This window comes from Hippoglossus stenolepis, chromosome 23 (genome assembly GCF_022539355.2).
Source record: "Hippoglossus stenolepis isolate QCI-W04-F060 chromosome 23, HSTE1.2, whole genome shotgun sequence".
NCBI classification, from domain to species: Eukaryota; Metazoa; Chordata; class Actinopteri; order Pleuronectiformes; family Pleuronectidae; genus Hippoglossus; species Hippoglossus stenolepis.
The window spans coordinates 8488598-8506047 of record NC_061505.1 but is presented as its reverse complement, the minus strand read 5'-3'; the positions used below and the strand labels follow the sequence as shown (position 1 = coordinate 8506047).

The window sequence follows — 17450 nt, the reverse complement described above, 5'->3', positions numbered from 1 at the left end:
GAAAATGTAACTTCAGCCTCAGTTTGCAGTGCAGCTGTAATACAAAGGGAAAAATGGACTGAGCCAAACATTTGATTGGTTTTGTTTGGCACTCAACCTTTAAAAAAAACGGATTTAACCATAAACAAATGTGCACAATCCAGACATTACTGCTTCTAGATGCCTCCTGACCCCTTGAGCCCTGGTGTCTGTGCCCAAAGGGCCTATTAATAAATCCATAATTCACAATTTGACAACCCTCTTCACTGCTATAATCGCTCCCACCGCATGCTCCCTCACATCCCCGTATGGATCATCAATGAGCCATGACTGCATAACTTAAAGACAGACCCGACTCATAACGTCACTTTAACAACCGGCTGCCAGCAACGATATCAAAACGCCGTTGTCCACCTTTAGCCACCGAGTGATTTCTGTACCAGTAACTGCCGTCCCTGAGGGAAAGCTCCGTGTTTTATGCTCACGTTATATTGAACTGAAACCTCTCGGGGAGGGACGTGAGCGCAGTGTTTACCGCGCGATGCATAATTCAGACGGACGTTTCTGCCAGTCAAGTTAACTCCATGTAATTTTTATGAGCGGTAACAAAACCTTGATCTGTTTGGTGCACCGTAGATGGAGCGGTTCTGAAAATAGCTCCGACGGGGTGAAAGGTCGCCGGCTATCATGTGCGGACGTAAAGGTTATAGTGTTATCTTGACTTTGAGCGTGAGAAAAAGAGGCCGAGGTCAGCGGTAGATGTGGGGAAACTGGGGGTACGTTAGCGGATAGGCAGCAGAGGATTGCTTGTGTGATTAATTCAAAGTGTTTGGTTATGCATGGCTCAGTATAGGATGCATAAGGGGCTTGCTGTATCATGTTGCACACCATAGGGATGTAACTAAATCAAGCATCAGGAGAAGTAATCTGCCATATCCACTGACAGTTGTCCCCTATTGGATTTAAAGTTGGAAATATTTTACTATCCTAAAATAATATTATTCCTTATCAATTTATTCCAACTGTAAAATATTCAACACTCCATGTTTTTTTTTATGGCTGCACCATTCCATCGAATGGAAATCTCCAGGATGTATTGTGCATTATTTGCAAAGTGTCAACTAGCACTTTGTAAACTTTTAGTTTCGCACCAGAAAATGAATTTTAAAACCTTATGTGGGTTCAAACAGTGTTTTGGCTGCACAGCTTGAGATTCTAGGCGGGAGAGAAAAACTAGTCAATATTTCTGCTGCACAAAATGACTTTGGTTTTTTTGACTTTCTGTCTATCTGTAAGGAAATACAGCAGTCTCCTTTCCGAGGCTGCATTTAAAGACCGATTGCGTCACAGCGGCGTGACTAGATAGTCCCATTTCTTAGGCTCCTTCAAATATGGCTGACAAATGCACCCTTCCATCCCCCAGAAACAAAGAAGACCACCTCCTTCGGGTAGATCGCGTCCTCTTTGTTGCCCACTACACCTCCACAGATATTTATTTGTATGCATTTGTTGGAGAAGACATTGTTCTTCCTTTTGTCTCAGCTTGTGAAGAGACACCAACAACATGTCCCCACTGTAGATGCAACATGAGCGTAGCTGAATTATCCTGACAGGACGTGTATGGTAGAATGCACTCAGTGCTCGGCCTTTGTTCCTGTCTCTGCAGAATAAGCACATAAGGGCAATAGAAACCAATGGGAGTATATTGAAGTGTTCGTATAATGTCTTAGGCCCTTCACATGAAAGTGCATGGCCATGTGAGCTGAGCACTTTGTCAGAGATACTTGTTGAATGTCCATATTGATTGTCCTCCAGTTTTAGCTCAAAGAAGCAGGGAACCACAGATTCAAGTATTTTAATGCGGGCAGACTTTAGTGATTTGAAGAGGCATGAAACACACACACACACAGTCGAGTATCCTCGATCTGCGAGGATTAATGACCAAAGGCTGTTGGCTCGGCTTCGGCTTTTAAATTAAACCGTCGGCGCATGTTTTCGAGGAATCCGCCTCTAATCTCATTTTGCACTGCTGCTATTTACATTTTAATCATTTGCCTGCCTTCCGACAGTACATCAGATCAGACTTCTGATGATAACAAAGTAAATCGACTGTTTCCACCAAACGTCATCACACTTCTTCCTCAGCGACATGATGAAGCTCGCGCCGCATCTTCCCAGCGCTGACATGCAATCTGTCCCTGATGTGTGAAACATAAGAGGGACGGTGATACCCGAGTGTCACCGTATAGCCTCTGGCACAGATAGCGGTTACAGGGCACGCGTCGGACTCGCAGCACATCTTCCGATTTAGCCGTGGAAAAAGGACTTCCCCTTCCATTTTATGGTTTATTATTGAGGAGCTGACGTACGGTTCCCCCGTGTTTCAGCCGTCACCGTAGCTGATGAGCTGTCATCAGAGGCCGCCAAATAGATTTGAGATGAGATCATGGTCCGAGGTAGTTGGTGGATGCATCATTCATGGCTCTGTCTGTGACCCTGGTGCATCCAAGTGCAGGTCGTCAATCCCAGGATGCACATTTCTCAGCCGTTTTTTTTTTAATTCGTCCATATACGGCAGAGTAAAAACACTGTAGACTAATGAAACACTTAGGATTTAACTTGTAAAAGTCTCAGACTGTTCCACATAACACTTGGTTGACCATGAGTAGACTGTAAATCACTTTATATCTGAAGACCTGGATGATCTACTTGAATTTACCACTTTGCATACGTTTTACTGTATGTGACGACAGCTTGACTCTTTAGTTTGGTCCATGTCCCATCCATTAACATGGAGGAGATGGGATTTATGACTTATTCCGCAGCCAGCCACCCGATGGTGATGGAGACTCTTTGGCTTCACTTTGGGAAAGAAGACATGCCGTCCATCTTCATATACAGTTTATTAATATCAATACAGTTGCATTTTATAACCCGTTTCTCCTGTGAAGACAGTGTTTGAATCCCTCCTCGTAGATTTTTCTGCATTTACTTTTTTTCACGTTACTCCTCATTGCTTTTATACAAGTATATGAAACAGTAACATTGATTTGCAATACAAGAAGTTAATGAGAAAATCTGTTGTGATTGCAAACTATCACAGACACTGGCCGAAACTAAGAAAAATACGAATTTCCACCAGTTGCAATTAGCATATTGACACAACACCGAGCTGCCAGCTCACGTTTGGAATCAATTCGACCAGAACAATCATCAGGACTCAATCATTTAGTCGTCCGGTGGTGCAGAGGTAACATTAAAGCCCCCCCCCCCGCTCTCCTCCTTCTCCCGTATGGCTTCAACTTCCCTCCACCCTCTCGACTGAACAAAACTGAAACGGAGCACGCTGATTAAACTGTGCTTATGAAATACAAACTCAATATCACTCCTCTGGCAGAGGACTTAACTGCTCCCTTTCTGTCTGAACTGGGACAGATAGGAGTGTGTGGAATGATAATGCCCATTATACAGTATTGCTAAAACATGGAAGGGCCCAGGAGCTGTATTTATTGCTGTCGGGGTTTCGGGGGACGTCTTGGGATTAAACGGCAGATTGAATTATGTTTTCATCTCGCGTCTGGATTGCTTATTTAGCAATATTTGTGCCCTGCGAATAACTGCGGCAATCACACCACCGCATGGTTTTATTGGGAGCCTCTTCACAACTCGGCGTGAGCTCCATAGTTTTCTGTTTGGAGAGGAACTTGAAATGAGGGGTTATGATTCAGTGAGCACTTGCCGTTAACGCAATAAGAAAAGACGAAGGGGGTTTGCATTTTGATGTCCTCTCGACCATCTGTGACGATTTTTATTCCTCTCTAGTCTCGCTCTGTGAGAAGTTTGATCCTGATTATGTTTTTCTGAGTACCTTTCACAGCTGACCGAGTAGAAAAACCCAGATCTTGCAGCTTCATTTGTAATCTCTTGCTCCTTGTCCGTGTCGTGCGTGCGTGCCTCAGCGAGCGCTGATCTGTAACTGCGGGCTCGGTGTCACGCCGACAGCAGCTACACGTCAGCGTGTAATAAAAGAATGCGACAAGAGCCGGGTCTACGGGGCGCGCATGGCAGCAGGTGGGGCTAATGACAGATCGACTCGGGGCCGGTGCCGCCGAGACTCGCGCCCGACTGTATCCGCTTGGCCGGCGTCCATGTCGGAGAGGCCTGTGTAACCACTGGTGCAGGACGTGAGATGCAGTCCGACTGCAGTACAGACGAGTTATTTGTTTCTCTGTGAGTTTTCTGGGTGGTGCGCTATGGGACAACATGATTAAAATCACGACTGGCCAACTCCTGGGCTTTTTATTGTGGCTCCAGGCTGAAGGTGGTGCTGATTCTTACACCTCGAAAAGAGGGGGATAAACAAAAGGAAATAATACATGTGAACAAAGAGGAAAACGACAAGAAAACAAACATAAATACATAATTTTATTCAAGATGTCCCTGCACAACCGACAATTAGCCAAGATATTGTGCCAAACAGTCGATTCAAAGAGGCCGAGCTGCCCTGCCTGGCCGCACTGTGCAATTGAGGCTTGTGTAATGTTTTTGTGCCACCTCTTTGGAAGCAAGTCACCTTTTTGGCTTGTGGATCGTTTGATGGCAGCAAGGTGCGGCGAGCGCCACAAGGCCCCGCTGCCCACCGATTCAGACCATCTGGGCAGGTAGTGGGGCAGGTAGGGCGGCCCGTCGTCACCGCGGCAACGTGTTACGATTACGCCACCGGTGCCAGAATGATGGTGACGGTGGTGTGTGAGATATTGGCGGCGGCGGGGGCTTTGGAGAGAAAGTGCTGAGTGTGCTGACGTTTATATTGTTGCATCCTAATTGCAAGCCATCCTTCATGCTGTATGTGGTTAACTAAACTGTAAAGCATGGATGTGCACACACTCTCTCTCTCTCTCTCTCTCTCTCTCTCTCTCTCTCTCTCTCTCTCTCTCTCTCTCTCTCTCTCTCGCGTGTCTCCTCCTGCTGCAGTGCGACTTTGAAAATATGCCTCATGACAACCTCTGTGCACACTGTGCCTCTTGTATTGTCTCAATCTGTAATGATCACTAATTACAAACAGCAGGTCATCTGGATGGGGGGTTTGCTTTGTATAACTCTTATTGTGGATATCACCCATTTTTATATATTTGTATACTCATTCTTTTATATACCATACCTGCCTTATACTCATAGAAGGTCAATATATTCATATATATGGATATGTCTGTTTCAATATATACTTATACTTTTGCCCAAGTTTACATCCTTGTGCAATCATGCACTTTAGTCAAGTCCAATCACAATTTCATCAGTAGTGAAAGATGTATATTTTGTACATATTCTGTATTTTTATCGAATTTTTCTTTTTTTAATTTAAAGTTATTAACCCATGATCAGTGACTGTTTTATTGTTATTAATACTCAGAAAAGTGCTTATAGCATTAGAGGATGACCGCAAGGCTGCATTTCTGTTTTATCCCCAACCAGACAATTCCCTTTCTTGCATTGCTGCGTCCACTCTCCTCCTCCCTAAGCAGGAACAAAAGAAGTCTTCATTAGCAGTTTTCTTTCTTTCTTTCTTCTGCTGATGATTTGCCACTGCAAAGGCTTAATTTTGCACCGCGCTCCTTCACTCTCTCCATTGAATTTCCCCTTTAAGCTGCACTGCTTTGCTTGCACTTCTGAAAATGTTTCATGAAATCACAGACTGCTGCCCAGGTTTTCCTCTGCGCTCTGCAGCCGTCAAACAAACTGGACGACCACAAATATAAACTCTAATGTGTATTGCAAAATGAAGGATTTATAGTTTGTTTGAGAAAGAGCTCTGACACCTCACCGTGTGTTTCTGGCTTTGCTTTGTGTAACGTCATGGAAAAAAAGAGTGGGGGGACGTCTGCTCTCTATTATTTACATTTCTCTTTTTGTCAAGGGCCCCTAATCTTTGTTGTAAAGTCTGTGTGCGCATGTTGAAAGGCAGAGTGGTGTCGATCCAAATGCTGTTTAGTTTTGGAGAAATGGAAGAATTGCCCGGTCGCTCTTAGCGAGATAACACAAGATTGTTGTAAAACTGAATTGCACAGTGCTGAAGTTTATCTCCCGCGTGTATTTACAGATGGAGAAGGCTGCGTGAGAGCTGGCTCGTTTTTCAAGATAAATCAATTGCACCCTCTACTGTCCAAAACGTGACAGTGCACTTTCCGTATCTTGTCGACTGCAATCAGATGGAAAAATACAGCTATTATAGGAAATTTATATATTTTTTATGATGCCTTTAAAAGATAAATATCTTGTTTTCAGTCACATTGTATCCTATAGAACAACTTCATTTATTTTACATGAATACATCTGTTCACTGATATATTGACCATAGTTTAATAGTCATTGTTCAACCTACAGTCTCATGTTTAAGGTAATTTCTCCCTCTTTTTCTTTAGGAAATGGAAAGCCAATATTTTGAACAAGCTAAAGCAGAGAAGTTACATTTCACGTTTGAAATGTTTATTGCATCAGCAGAACGTAGTTAGAGTCTCGTAGATATGACGAGTGCTGAGGAAATATCTTTAATCCCCGTGTCGGAGCCTACAGGTGGATCTTTGCACACGTTGGGAGGGTGTGTATGATCGAGGGTTGTGGGAAATGAGGGGTGTCACATGATTAGAGCAGCGCTGCGCAAATGTGTGTCAGATATAATGTACAGAGAAGGTAAAGATCCTGAGGTGCACTTGAGTATTGGGCCTCACATCTGGCAAATAAAGAATGAAGGCAACTCTGTAGCACACATGTAGGAATATATTTATTTATACTGTGTATTTTGGATCTTGGTGTCATTGATCAAAAAGCAGGTTTTCAAGAAAAAGCTGAATTGATTTAATTTTTTTATTTTTATTGAAATAGTTTGAAAAGATTTTATGTATATTAAATGTATATGAATTAATAGGAGCTGAAACGGCACCCTATATCCTTCTTAGTAACGTATTTCATCTTTTTAAAGTGAACCTGACCTACGTCTCTCTGTGTAACCTCTTTGTTTCTCTAGCTTGGATTAAATCCATGTGGTCATGCCCGTCGTGCTCCGTGAGGTTAATGTGACACAAATACATGGAACCTGCTGTGTCAGTTTAACTCCTGGCTCTTAATGTATTACCTGACAGGGCCTCTCCTCTGTTTTTCAAAGAACACGACCCCTACGTGAGTTTTATCGATCAGCTGTCGGCTCCGTGGCTCGAATGTGTCACTCTTAAACACACCCGTGGACTCTTGTGACTCCTTCATTGCTTGACTCTCTTGAATCACTTGAGCTGAGACACACTGCGAAGTTAACTCACGACCTTTTTGTTCAATACAAGTGTGCAGAAAAAGGCCGTGTTGACGTCCCTCAATGCAAAAGCCGACAAAGATACATGTACTTGCACTGTTTTGCTGCCACTTAGTGGACAATAAATATACTACACAGTGAGCAGGAAAACTGAACATTAACATACACAGCCAGAAAAAGTAGTCTCACCAGTTTTATATATACACAATAGGTCGTGTGTCTTCTAATTTACAGCATTCTGGAGTTGGAATATGAATCAGAGGGAAGAAGAGAGTATAAGACCATGGATGTGCAGAATGTGCAAGAGACGAGTTCCCACGAATCCTAAGAAGAATAATTAATAAATGTACAGTCAATAATAAGATGCACAGAATCTTCTGCAGTAGGGTTTAATGAATTTGACTTCAATAATCTTTGTCTGGTAGGGTCTTATCTCTATTGTACAATAATTATGCTCAGTTTTAATATATGTGGAAAACTATTTGCAGGCTCATCATACACACTTTTTTCTTTTTTCTATTAACCTTACAGACTGTGATTTACACACACTGGCTTTGGATGTACATAATATTTTCCAAATTAGTACTTTCATTTAAAAGGGTTTCGACTTACAATCATTTTTCACACTGAAATCGCTCACAGTACTTCCCCTGTATCATTTCATCTTGTTTTTCATCATGCTATCATACGGTAAACTGTCATGCAAATGTTGGACATGTCAAAAATACTCAATATACAATGTGCATTTGAATATGCAAATTAATAGTTAAGTTATTGTGGTACAAAAAATAAAATAAAATCAGTTTTAGGCTGTTGGTTGGAAAATCCAAAAGGTTTCTCGTTGCATTAAGTATTTTGCGAAACATCCACCAAATATCTGATGCTGCAGTTTAGGCTTTACAACTTTTTTCCCCCATATGTCTGAGAGAAAGTCAACAGAGACCTAGTGGAAGCAGAAAAGCTGCAAACCTTTAAATCAGCTTTTTCTGTGGCTGAAGTTCAGTCGAGTTCCAGACTAGAACCGTCAGCAATGTCTTCACCTCGAACACGTGTGCGGGCGGCTGCAGTTTATCAGCTTCCTGTGGTGATGGTGCTCAAGTACGTTGGACTGAGTCACTTAAACCTACAGACTGATATAATTCCTTTAAATAAAGTGGTGTATGCGGCATTGAATTGATGAACATAAAGAAAACGAGAGGTTAAATGTGATGGGGGAGTTAAAAAGGGAAAGAGCCAGAAGCCCCCCCACTCAGGATAATGGACGTCTCATGTGTGTCGGCGGGCAGCGGAGCACCAACATTCAAGTACAAGCTCTCAAATTCAACTTCACGTCACTTCTATAAACCACTTGTGCTGCTGTTGTAATTCCTCACTCCAATCCCACAGAGTTAATCAGATTGTTTTTTTTTTTTAAAATGGTTTGCTTCAAGGCGTGTGGAATAATCCTCAGTATGTACGGAGAGACGGTTTGCCCCAGAGACGTTTGATTATTCCGCCATGTTCTCCGTGAGTGTCTAATTTAATGAAAAGTCGTTACCGCACCGTTATAATGAGGCTACACTTTGACAAGACACGCTCAGCTGATTCGGACCGATTCTCAGAGCGGGGCCGCAGATTAAGGGGTTCATGCTAAGAGGCTGTACTTCCTCACGTATGTTGAGGATGGTTTTTAGAACCACAACCCAGTCCTCGCATCATAATGAGTTGTAGCTGTGATGTAAAACTGTGGTTTAAATTGACGATTTTTCATGATTTGCTCCAGAAACTGTAGCATCACAGCTGATCACATCTTCTGAGGTCAGTTTTTTCCGCATGAAATTTGACTTGAGTGAGACAATCGAGTAAATACATCAACAATAGGCGGATGAAGTGAGACGTTCTTTTACCTGTAGCTGCTACTATGCAACAATACCATATGAAAAGAAAACACTAAATATATAGAACTTGCATTTGGACAATAAACTATTTCTTTGTGTCAAATGTAAAGATGCTTTTCTGCATTGTTTATTTAAAAAAATAAAACATTCCATATCGACTCATATCAGGAAACATGAACACTAATATCCATATTTCCAAGAAAGGCTCATATCGACTGATATTATGGACTGACTGATAGATATATTGGGGTCAAATGGAAACTTGTGAGTTTGTGGTTGCTGAGATAAAATTGATCATTTATAAAATGCAGGAAACAGAACACAACACACATCGTTGGTCACTAATATTGTTTTGACACATTTCTTTTTTTAAAAATTTGTTTTACAAGGAGGTGGTTTGAATTATGATGCAGGTGTCACCCTGCAGTAATTGCATCCGTGGCCGGTCAGGTTCCTCCATAAGAACCCAATTACAGCAGAAACAGGGAGTCGGTTATTCAAAGGTGCTTGACCTTCACAACAGCCATGGCAACGTCTTTGTGTGAGTGTGTGTGTGTGTGTGTGTGTGTTTTGTTGTTACAGCGTGCGCAGGTGTACAGTTTACTGCTTCTGCCCCACTGAGTTGGAGAGTTTACACTGGCTGTTTTTTTCACCTCCTGTCTGAGACCTCGGAGCACGGCGACCAACAGGAAGCGGGTTTAATGGAGTGGCTGCAAATTGCTGCCTGATTGTCGGCCGTTGTGTTTCTGAATCGCGCTGCCGTCACACTGTTCAAGAAATGAATGAATTGCCCGTGGGTGGCATCGGGGGGGGGGCGGAAGTCTTTTTCGTTCTATTCTTCTTTTTCTCTTTTCAGATGTGTCACATCAGGCGAGCATTTAACTCGGTCTGAGCGAAAGATGGAGAAAAAAAAGGGAAAAGATGAGGGTTCTTGGCGTGATGCTGACCTGCACACCTTCGCTGTAATCCCAGGATCTTCTTCATAGTGGTTCAGAGATAGTCTGCCACGCAAGCAGCGGCGGGATCAACTCTGAAGAGGCAATCACTATTTTTCCATAGGGTGTATGATGGAAAAATAACCTTCCTGTAAGAGCAGGGGATTGTGCGCATGGCTACGAATACGGAATTAGTGTTGCATTTTTTGAAGGGTGCCGAGGTCAAACTTCCTTTTTTTTTTTTTCTCTGCTTATAACTGAGATTATTATCAGAGGCACGAGGTTGTTATGGAGCTGAACTGAAATGTGTATTGGGACATTCAGAGCAATCCTGTCAGGCCATTTTACTTTTACAGCACATTTCCACAACAATTCAAAGTGCTTTACATGAAATATGGAAATTATAGAGGCAACACAAGAGGATACAAAAAAGAAAGAGTTGCATAGAGAAATGAGTAATTATATGATTTCATAAAAGGCAGATAGTTCTTGATAGCTGAAGTTATTATCTGATGATTTGAATGCATGTAAGCAGGTAAAACAGACGCTCACTGAACTTCAATATTAATCCGCCTGACTCCTCAGCTCTTACTCTCCGACACCGCGTGGTTTTCTCCCCCCCCGTCCTCTGCAGGATGAGCAGTTAAAAGGCAAAGCCGGTGAGGGAGTAATGGTAATGTACAACAGGAGCTCTCTTTTGCCTCCTCCACTCTCTCCCTCCCCGCGTGAGGAGAGAGGTCTGCTGAAAACCAGCGTGGCCACTGGCTTCCTTCTGCGAGCACTCAATTAATCTTGGTGCTCAACTGGTGCAAAGTAGCGTTTGTATTTTAATTTTTTTCAGCCAACAAGCTTTCAGAGGAGAACGAGGGAAGGGAGGGGGCTGCGGAGGGTGCGCGTCAAAATTCAAAACCCAACAGAGGCGCGCATGTTGTACTCCCACTCCCCGTCACTTAGCGCCGCGCTGCCCACCTCAGCCGGGGTGAATATAAAGGAGAAGTTTAGACGCCAGACTTGATATTCTTCATGTGAGGCAGCTCCCAGCAACCTCTTCTTCTCCTTCTTCATCTTCATCGTCTTTTTTCTTTGGTTCTCAATCCTCTTCACTCTCAAGCGTGTGGGAGTGCGGGCGTGTGTGAAATCTAGCAGGACTTCCAGATCACTGAGCGAGAAAAGTCTGGATCATGGGGGCTCTAATGGTCATCTTCTCCCTGCAGCCGAAACAGAGACGCAAGACGACAGGTATGAGGGCATTATGGGACAGAGGAGGACATTTATTTTGATATGTTTTTTTAATAAATGTTTGGAAACTAGCAAAAAGGTTGAAGTGGATAGAGTTTTCATGACGTCGTCTTATTGATGAGATACTTTTACAGATAAATTCTGTGTTTGTGAGTTTCCTGTCTTATTCTGTGTGTGTCTGTGTGTGTGCGTGTGTGTGTTTTGGACTTGTCACATCGTTCCTGACCAATCTGCTGTTTGAGTTCACGTTGCCACCTCACTAGTCCATGAAATTGACTGGAGGTCAGCCACCTCTTGGTTGAACATTTCCATCTGAACTTCACACGCTCATTTTTTTCCCATTTGCTTTGCCCTGCGTTGATTTATTTTACAGTGGCATCACACACACACACACACACACACATGCACACACACGTGCACACACAGCATGCCATATCGACTCTCCGCCAACACACTCGCACAAGCTTATGTTACATCTCAGCGTCCCGGAGATAATGTGCAGATCAGCCCCGGCGTCACAACTCGTAACACGAAAGATGACTGACTTATATTAAAGGAAGGTGAAATATTTAGTGGGTGGCCCGGCGTACTGTGGTAGGTTATATTTAGTGGTGTGTCGCGGGACGGAGACAGAACGGGTGACACACGACGAACAAAAAGTCATATTTCACTCGGGTACTTTGAGAAAAGCTCGAGAGCAAAATGAATGAGGGTCTCTCTGTGACTTTCTCAGGCAATGGATCACAGAGCGGGCAGTCACGTGCACTGTAAGCACTTTTCACAGGGACCTAGAAAGCAGAACATGGGATCAGGAACACACAGTCTTACACCAGGTTGTGTACATGTACTCTACACCAAAGTATAGTAGTGTCGTTTTTTTTTGGTTCGTGATGAAACAGATTGTGACAGCTCTTCATTCTGTGTTTGACAGGAGCCAAACAATGCTGTCACTTCATCGCATTCCGCCACAATCTCGTCCTCTCGGTTACTGTTGCTACGCTTGTGTGTCTGCGCAGCTGACAAATGCGTTTGGCGACCATTGTGTTGCGTCAGATAGTGAGTTTGGCAGGAGTCGCTGGTTTGTAATCGTCCTTAAATCCAATAAAGAGCTGAGCCCAGCCGCTATGGTTTGCCTACACTCGTAGTGCTGCAGAAAAGCATCCGTCCATAGAGGGGATGAGATTCCGTGGCTGTGGTGATGTGACCAATAATTATATCAAGATAAAAATGTTCACATCAATAAATGTCAATAATTTTCAGGATAAATATCACGTAATTGTTGAAATTTAGGTTTAAAGACAGATCTTTGCTCCTGAGCGAAGTTTCGGGTTTTAAACTTGACAAACCTTGATGAATCTTGATGATTATACAGCAATGATTGTTGATATTGTTTTATTCCCCAGCTCTAGACCTAAACTTTTTTTATTGTACAATAACCTGTAGCTCTACAAGATTCTAAAGTGGAAGCAAAGAATCCCTGGTTAAGCTTATTATTGTAGCTAGTTATCTACTTTGCAAAAATCATCCTATAATGTTGTGCCTAATCTTGTTTGCTAAGCTATGGTCACATGGTCAAAAAAGAATTTAGCTGAGCGACAATTGATTCATTGATTGGTTGATAAATTAATTAGCTGTTGGTGATTTAATCCTAAATTAAAAGTGATCAAAAATATATTTTACCAATGTCATAACTATGAATAGTGTCTCTTCTGGATGAAATGATTGGAACATCATCTTGAGCTCCTGCAAATAATGGACAAGTTCAGTGTATAGACCAAAAAAATGATCGAATTGAACAATAATAATTAAAATGATAATTATAATAGAAATAATGATATGGAAATAAAACCCACTAAGAGTCTGAATAAGATCGTTGAATAATAGATTGAAGTTATTATGGCATATGAATGAGGTGAAAAACTGAATATAGCAACAAGTCAAATACAACATTATAAAAGAATAATAAAATAAAAGAAATGACAGTTGTTGTTCCTCCTATTGGTTGATGAATTCGTTGTTATGCTCATCTTGACCTGCAGCAGTGACATTAACATCACCTCCATCTTTGTCGAGGATCAAATTCAATCATATTAATTAATGTCAGTACAGATTTTATACCAAAATTACCTCCTGATATTTTGTCAAATTATGCAACACGCTGACGCACAGCATGTAGGGTTCTTTAGATGAGGACGAAATAATAAAACATGCTTTGTCAAAGAGATCTTAGTGCTACTCCACTACCCACTCTAATGCTTTTCCATTAATTTTCATAGCCGCGCTCATCTACATGACAAGAGGTGACGGTGCAACTTTGACGCCCAACTCCGGCTTCGAGTGTCCCCGCCGTGTTCCTAAATGTCACCCGGGAGAAAAGATGTGCCGGCTTCATTGTCGTGGTGCCTGCCGATATGTTTGGCCTCGTGCCGCCTGTCAGTATCATTTCAGACGTGTCGCCTGTTTGTGTCGTGTGCGTGGGGAGTTGGGATGAGTGGATTCTGTGTAGGAGTTGGGATCATTTAGAAGGAGAGCTGCTCGAAAACAGCACAACATTAAGCATGACTCAGGCTACCAACTGGTAAATCAATGTACAAAACACCATTAAAACTTGTTTAAAAAAACTTTAAATCAGCTGCCTTGAGGTGTAAGCTGTTTTTCTCGTCACATTAGCGCAAGTACTTCTGGCCCCGTCTCCGGCCAGGCCTTCTGGTGTTTACGAACCTGAGCGGAGACTGCAGCCGACCACAGGGAGAGCAGCTGTCATTTTTGGGGGTAGCCGTGCCCAATCACCATGCTCGCCTCCAGCCAAATCTGACCACACGAAAAAATATACGATATTTTCTGTTTGAAAAGCAAACCTTTGCAGCTGATCACCATTACTTGCTATCTGAAGCACTTCGAGACGGCATAAACGATAGAAACACATAAAACACAGCAGTTAGTCCAAAAAGTACAAAATAGACCACATTCAAAACAGAAAACTAGAAACTGATAAAGTATTTCTTCAAAAAGCAGCGTATTCCAAATGGCTCAGGGCTTCAGCTGAGATAGATCTGGAACCAAAAGACGTCCCCTCAGCGAGGATCTGAAGGTGTGAACAGGGACTTCCTGGGATGAGAGATCTGAGATATCAGACCATGTAGTGCTTTAAAGGACCTTTTAAAAATCTAAAAAGTGCAGCTTTACTATTTGGGCAGGTAGATAATCTGTTACAGTAATCAAAGCATGGTGAGATAAAGGCTTGTTAGTTTATTTGTATTCAAAGTTGAACATAGGTTGAATTCTGGCAGTGGACTTTAAATTAACTTTCGTTTGTAAATGTGCTGCTCAAAGATTAAATTACAGTCGAGATTTCTAGCAACAGGCCTAACATATTAAAACAAGTGCCCAGTAGATGGCAGTATTTTCAATGTCAGAGTTTAAATGAACAGTGTTGTTTGTTTTGGTTAAAATTCTTATACATCCAGGTTCTTGCATCAACCCACAAGCTCACCTGTAGAGAGCCAAGCAAACTGTATGTGCACTTATAAGATGACCAAATAGGAACGCATAAAAAAACAATAATTAACTGGTCCCGAAATTGACCCTTGAGGTGCCCCATTCTGAAGTGTAGCAAAAAAAGAAAAAATGGTGATTAATGGATACAAGGATTTTTATGGAATCCTATGTGGATTTATGACCAATACTTTGGCTTCACGTTTTTCGAGAGCTGTCATTTCTTCCATCTTTATTTACAGTCTATGGATCTGACTGAGTGCAGTGCCCGACATACCCACCCACACGTTTCTCGAGTATGTCTCGTAAAATGCCACGATTGCATCAAAAGCAGCTCTCGACTCAAGCAGTGCAAGAACAGAGCAGATGCCAGCATCATAGGTCCTTAAAGGAAGAAGAATGGTTCTTCCATAACAGCGGTGGGGGGTTGCTTGGAAACGATTTTCTTCCGAGTATTTAGGTGATGAAATGTCATTTCGAAGTAGGTCAGTAATTTTCACAAGCCACATGTCCAGGCTTGAGCAGACTCCAAGCTTCGGATTCACTGACTGAGAGTTAAAGACACAGACAATTTGCTGAAGCTCAAGTGAAATGTCTCTGAAGGCTCCGGTATCACTCTGAAAACAGTTTAAATTAAAACCTTCCATTATTGCTAATCTTCCTAAGCCTCAAAAACCCTATAATAACTGTTTGTACTGTGTAAACTGTCTGTTTTTGTGCAACCCATCTGTCACGTAAAGCATTTCTCACCGAGCCGCTCGTGTTGTTTCTGAAGTGTCGGGCCGACGTCTCAGCGTGACGGAGATTTCGAGGGAACATTTAGCGCTCGCGTGCTTCTTCAGCGCTGTTCATCTCACCTTAGGTACAAGTAGTGGACCGTATCACAGCACTAACCAGCAGCCAATGACAGGTCCTCCAAGGACTCTGGTAAATGCCCAGTGGTCGTTACTATAGGGGAGATGACATTCAGAGGATAATTGTCTCTTATGAATAACCACCTGAAACTGCAGAGAAGCACTTTCCGACATGATATAAGGCTCAGCTTGCATTTTAAAAAGGCGGATTTCTGAATGTAAGTCACCCTCTGGAAACATGTTTTTCTTCTCCTAACAGCTGTAAAAGTATAAAAATAACATAACATAGAATGTAAAATACTCCTGATGTCCCTATTCTGTGTTGTGTAAATGTGCAAAGGCCACTCTTACATGAGGGATTGAGGAGGGGTCACCTGTGCAGCTTTCACTTCCCCTCTCCCCCTTTTATTCTTTCTTTTATCTGAAACATGTAATCTCCACCCTGCTCAAAGTCGCCGTGTCATTATCCTCTGTTGGTTGTTCAGATCTCTAAATTAGCATTTAAATTGAAAAGCAAAGGCACATCTGTTGGATTTTGGTGCTGCGAGCTCGTTTTTTTTTGGTTTCCCTCCGTGGGGTGGCACTCTTTGCTCTGTGAAATTAATCACTCCATGCCCACAGGGTGACCAGGTATTAAGAGGGGCTCACTCAGAACTGGATGAATGAGCAGGGGGGGTGGGGGTGCTGCTCGGGGAATGCTCCGCAGGGGCAGAGAAGTGGTCTGCGGCGTGCACGGACACCGGTGTGGCTCATGGTGAATCATGGCAGCGCACACGGAGAGCGAATCAAGTTATTTACTGACGCCCCCAGGGAGCAGGCCTGGTTCACTCCTAACCACAATGTAGAGTGTTTGAATCCATAATAATACCCAATGATGCAGTTGATTTAATGTCAGGATAGTGTTTGTAATGTATCTATATTCATGTGAATCACAGGATAGAAAACGTTTTGAGGCATAAAATTCAGAATGAGTAACAACACATCTTTAAACGAAAGGCCAATAATAAGGGGAATGAAAATCACAAACACCAAAGACTCACATCATTGACTAATATAAAATATATTTTAATAGATCATACATATAAAAAAAGTGATTTATTTTTCTATTAATTATTTGATCTTCAATGTAAAATAATAATTTAAACTAAAATATCAAAATAAAAAAACAATAAATCATACATCAGTAGATGTATTCAAGACAATCAAATCAATTATTGTATTGATTATAAATATAATAAAGTATATGACTAATAACTAATAAATATAAAATACATGTATTATAGACATTATTTCAATATGGTGATCATGAAGATAAATGTTAAACCTTATCAGTATTTTTTACCCAGAGCTTTGACTTGTTCATTCTCGCCGTCGCCACTTGATGGCAGCAAAATCAAAGAAACATTGAGAAAAGGTGTATTTCGATGGATTTTATTCCCCTTACAACTGCCAATCTTATAATTGTTGTAGTAATAGTAGTTACAACAATATATTGTTGATTGTGATATGTCTTTTATGATTGACTGTAGGAATCAGGGTCACACGGGTCTCGTCACTGAAAACTTTTATCAACATAGTGGAAACTAAAATAATAATAAAAGAAAAAGGTCATTTCTTTTGATGCATCTAATTGTTTTTGGTCGCAAACCAGGATAAGAATCAGGATTTAAATCATCTTAAACAAACATTCAAGCCAAGCAGATCTATTAGATTATTAGTTTTATATCAATTCCATATTTCACTCTTCATTCAGGAGCTGGACCCCGGCTGC

At 41.9% G+C, this 17450-nt stretch overlaps 1 protein-coding gene across 4 annotated transcripts in view; it reads left to right on the top strand.

The window, feature by feature from the left end:
• kcnip4a (potassium voltage-gated channel interacting protein 4a) overlaps nucleotides 1-17450 on the top strand; it is a 114445-nt gene that overhangs the window by 49076 nt on the left and 47919 nt on the right. The window contains exon 1 of one of the 4 annotated variants that reach the window (XM_035148910.2): nucleotides 10777-11330. The exons of the other annotated variants lie outside the window; for them this stretch is intronic. Within the exon in view, the coding sequence (XP_035004801.1) occupies nucleotides 11273-11330 (58 nt within the window). The 5' untranslated portion in view covers nucleotides 10777-11272. Of the gene's footprint in view, nucleotides 1-10776; nucleotides 11331-17450 lie in introns of those variants that run through there. 4 annotated transcript variants of the gene reach the window in all.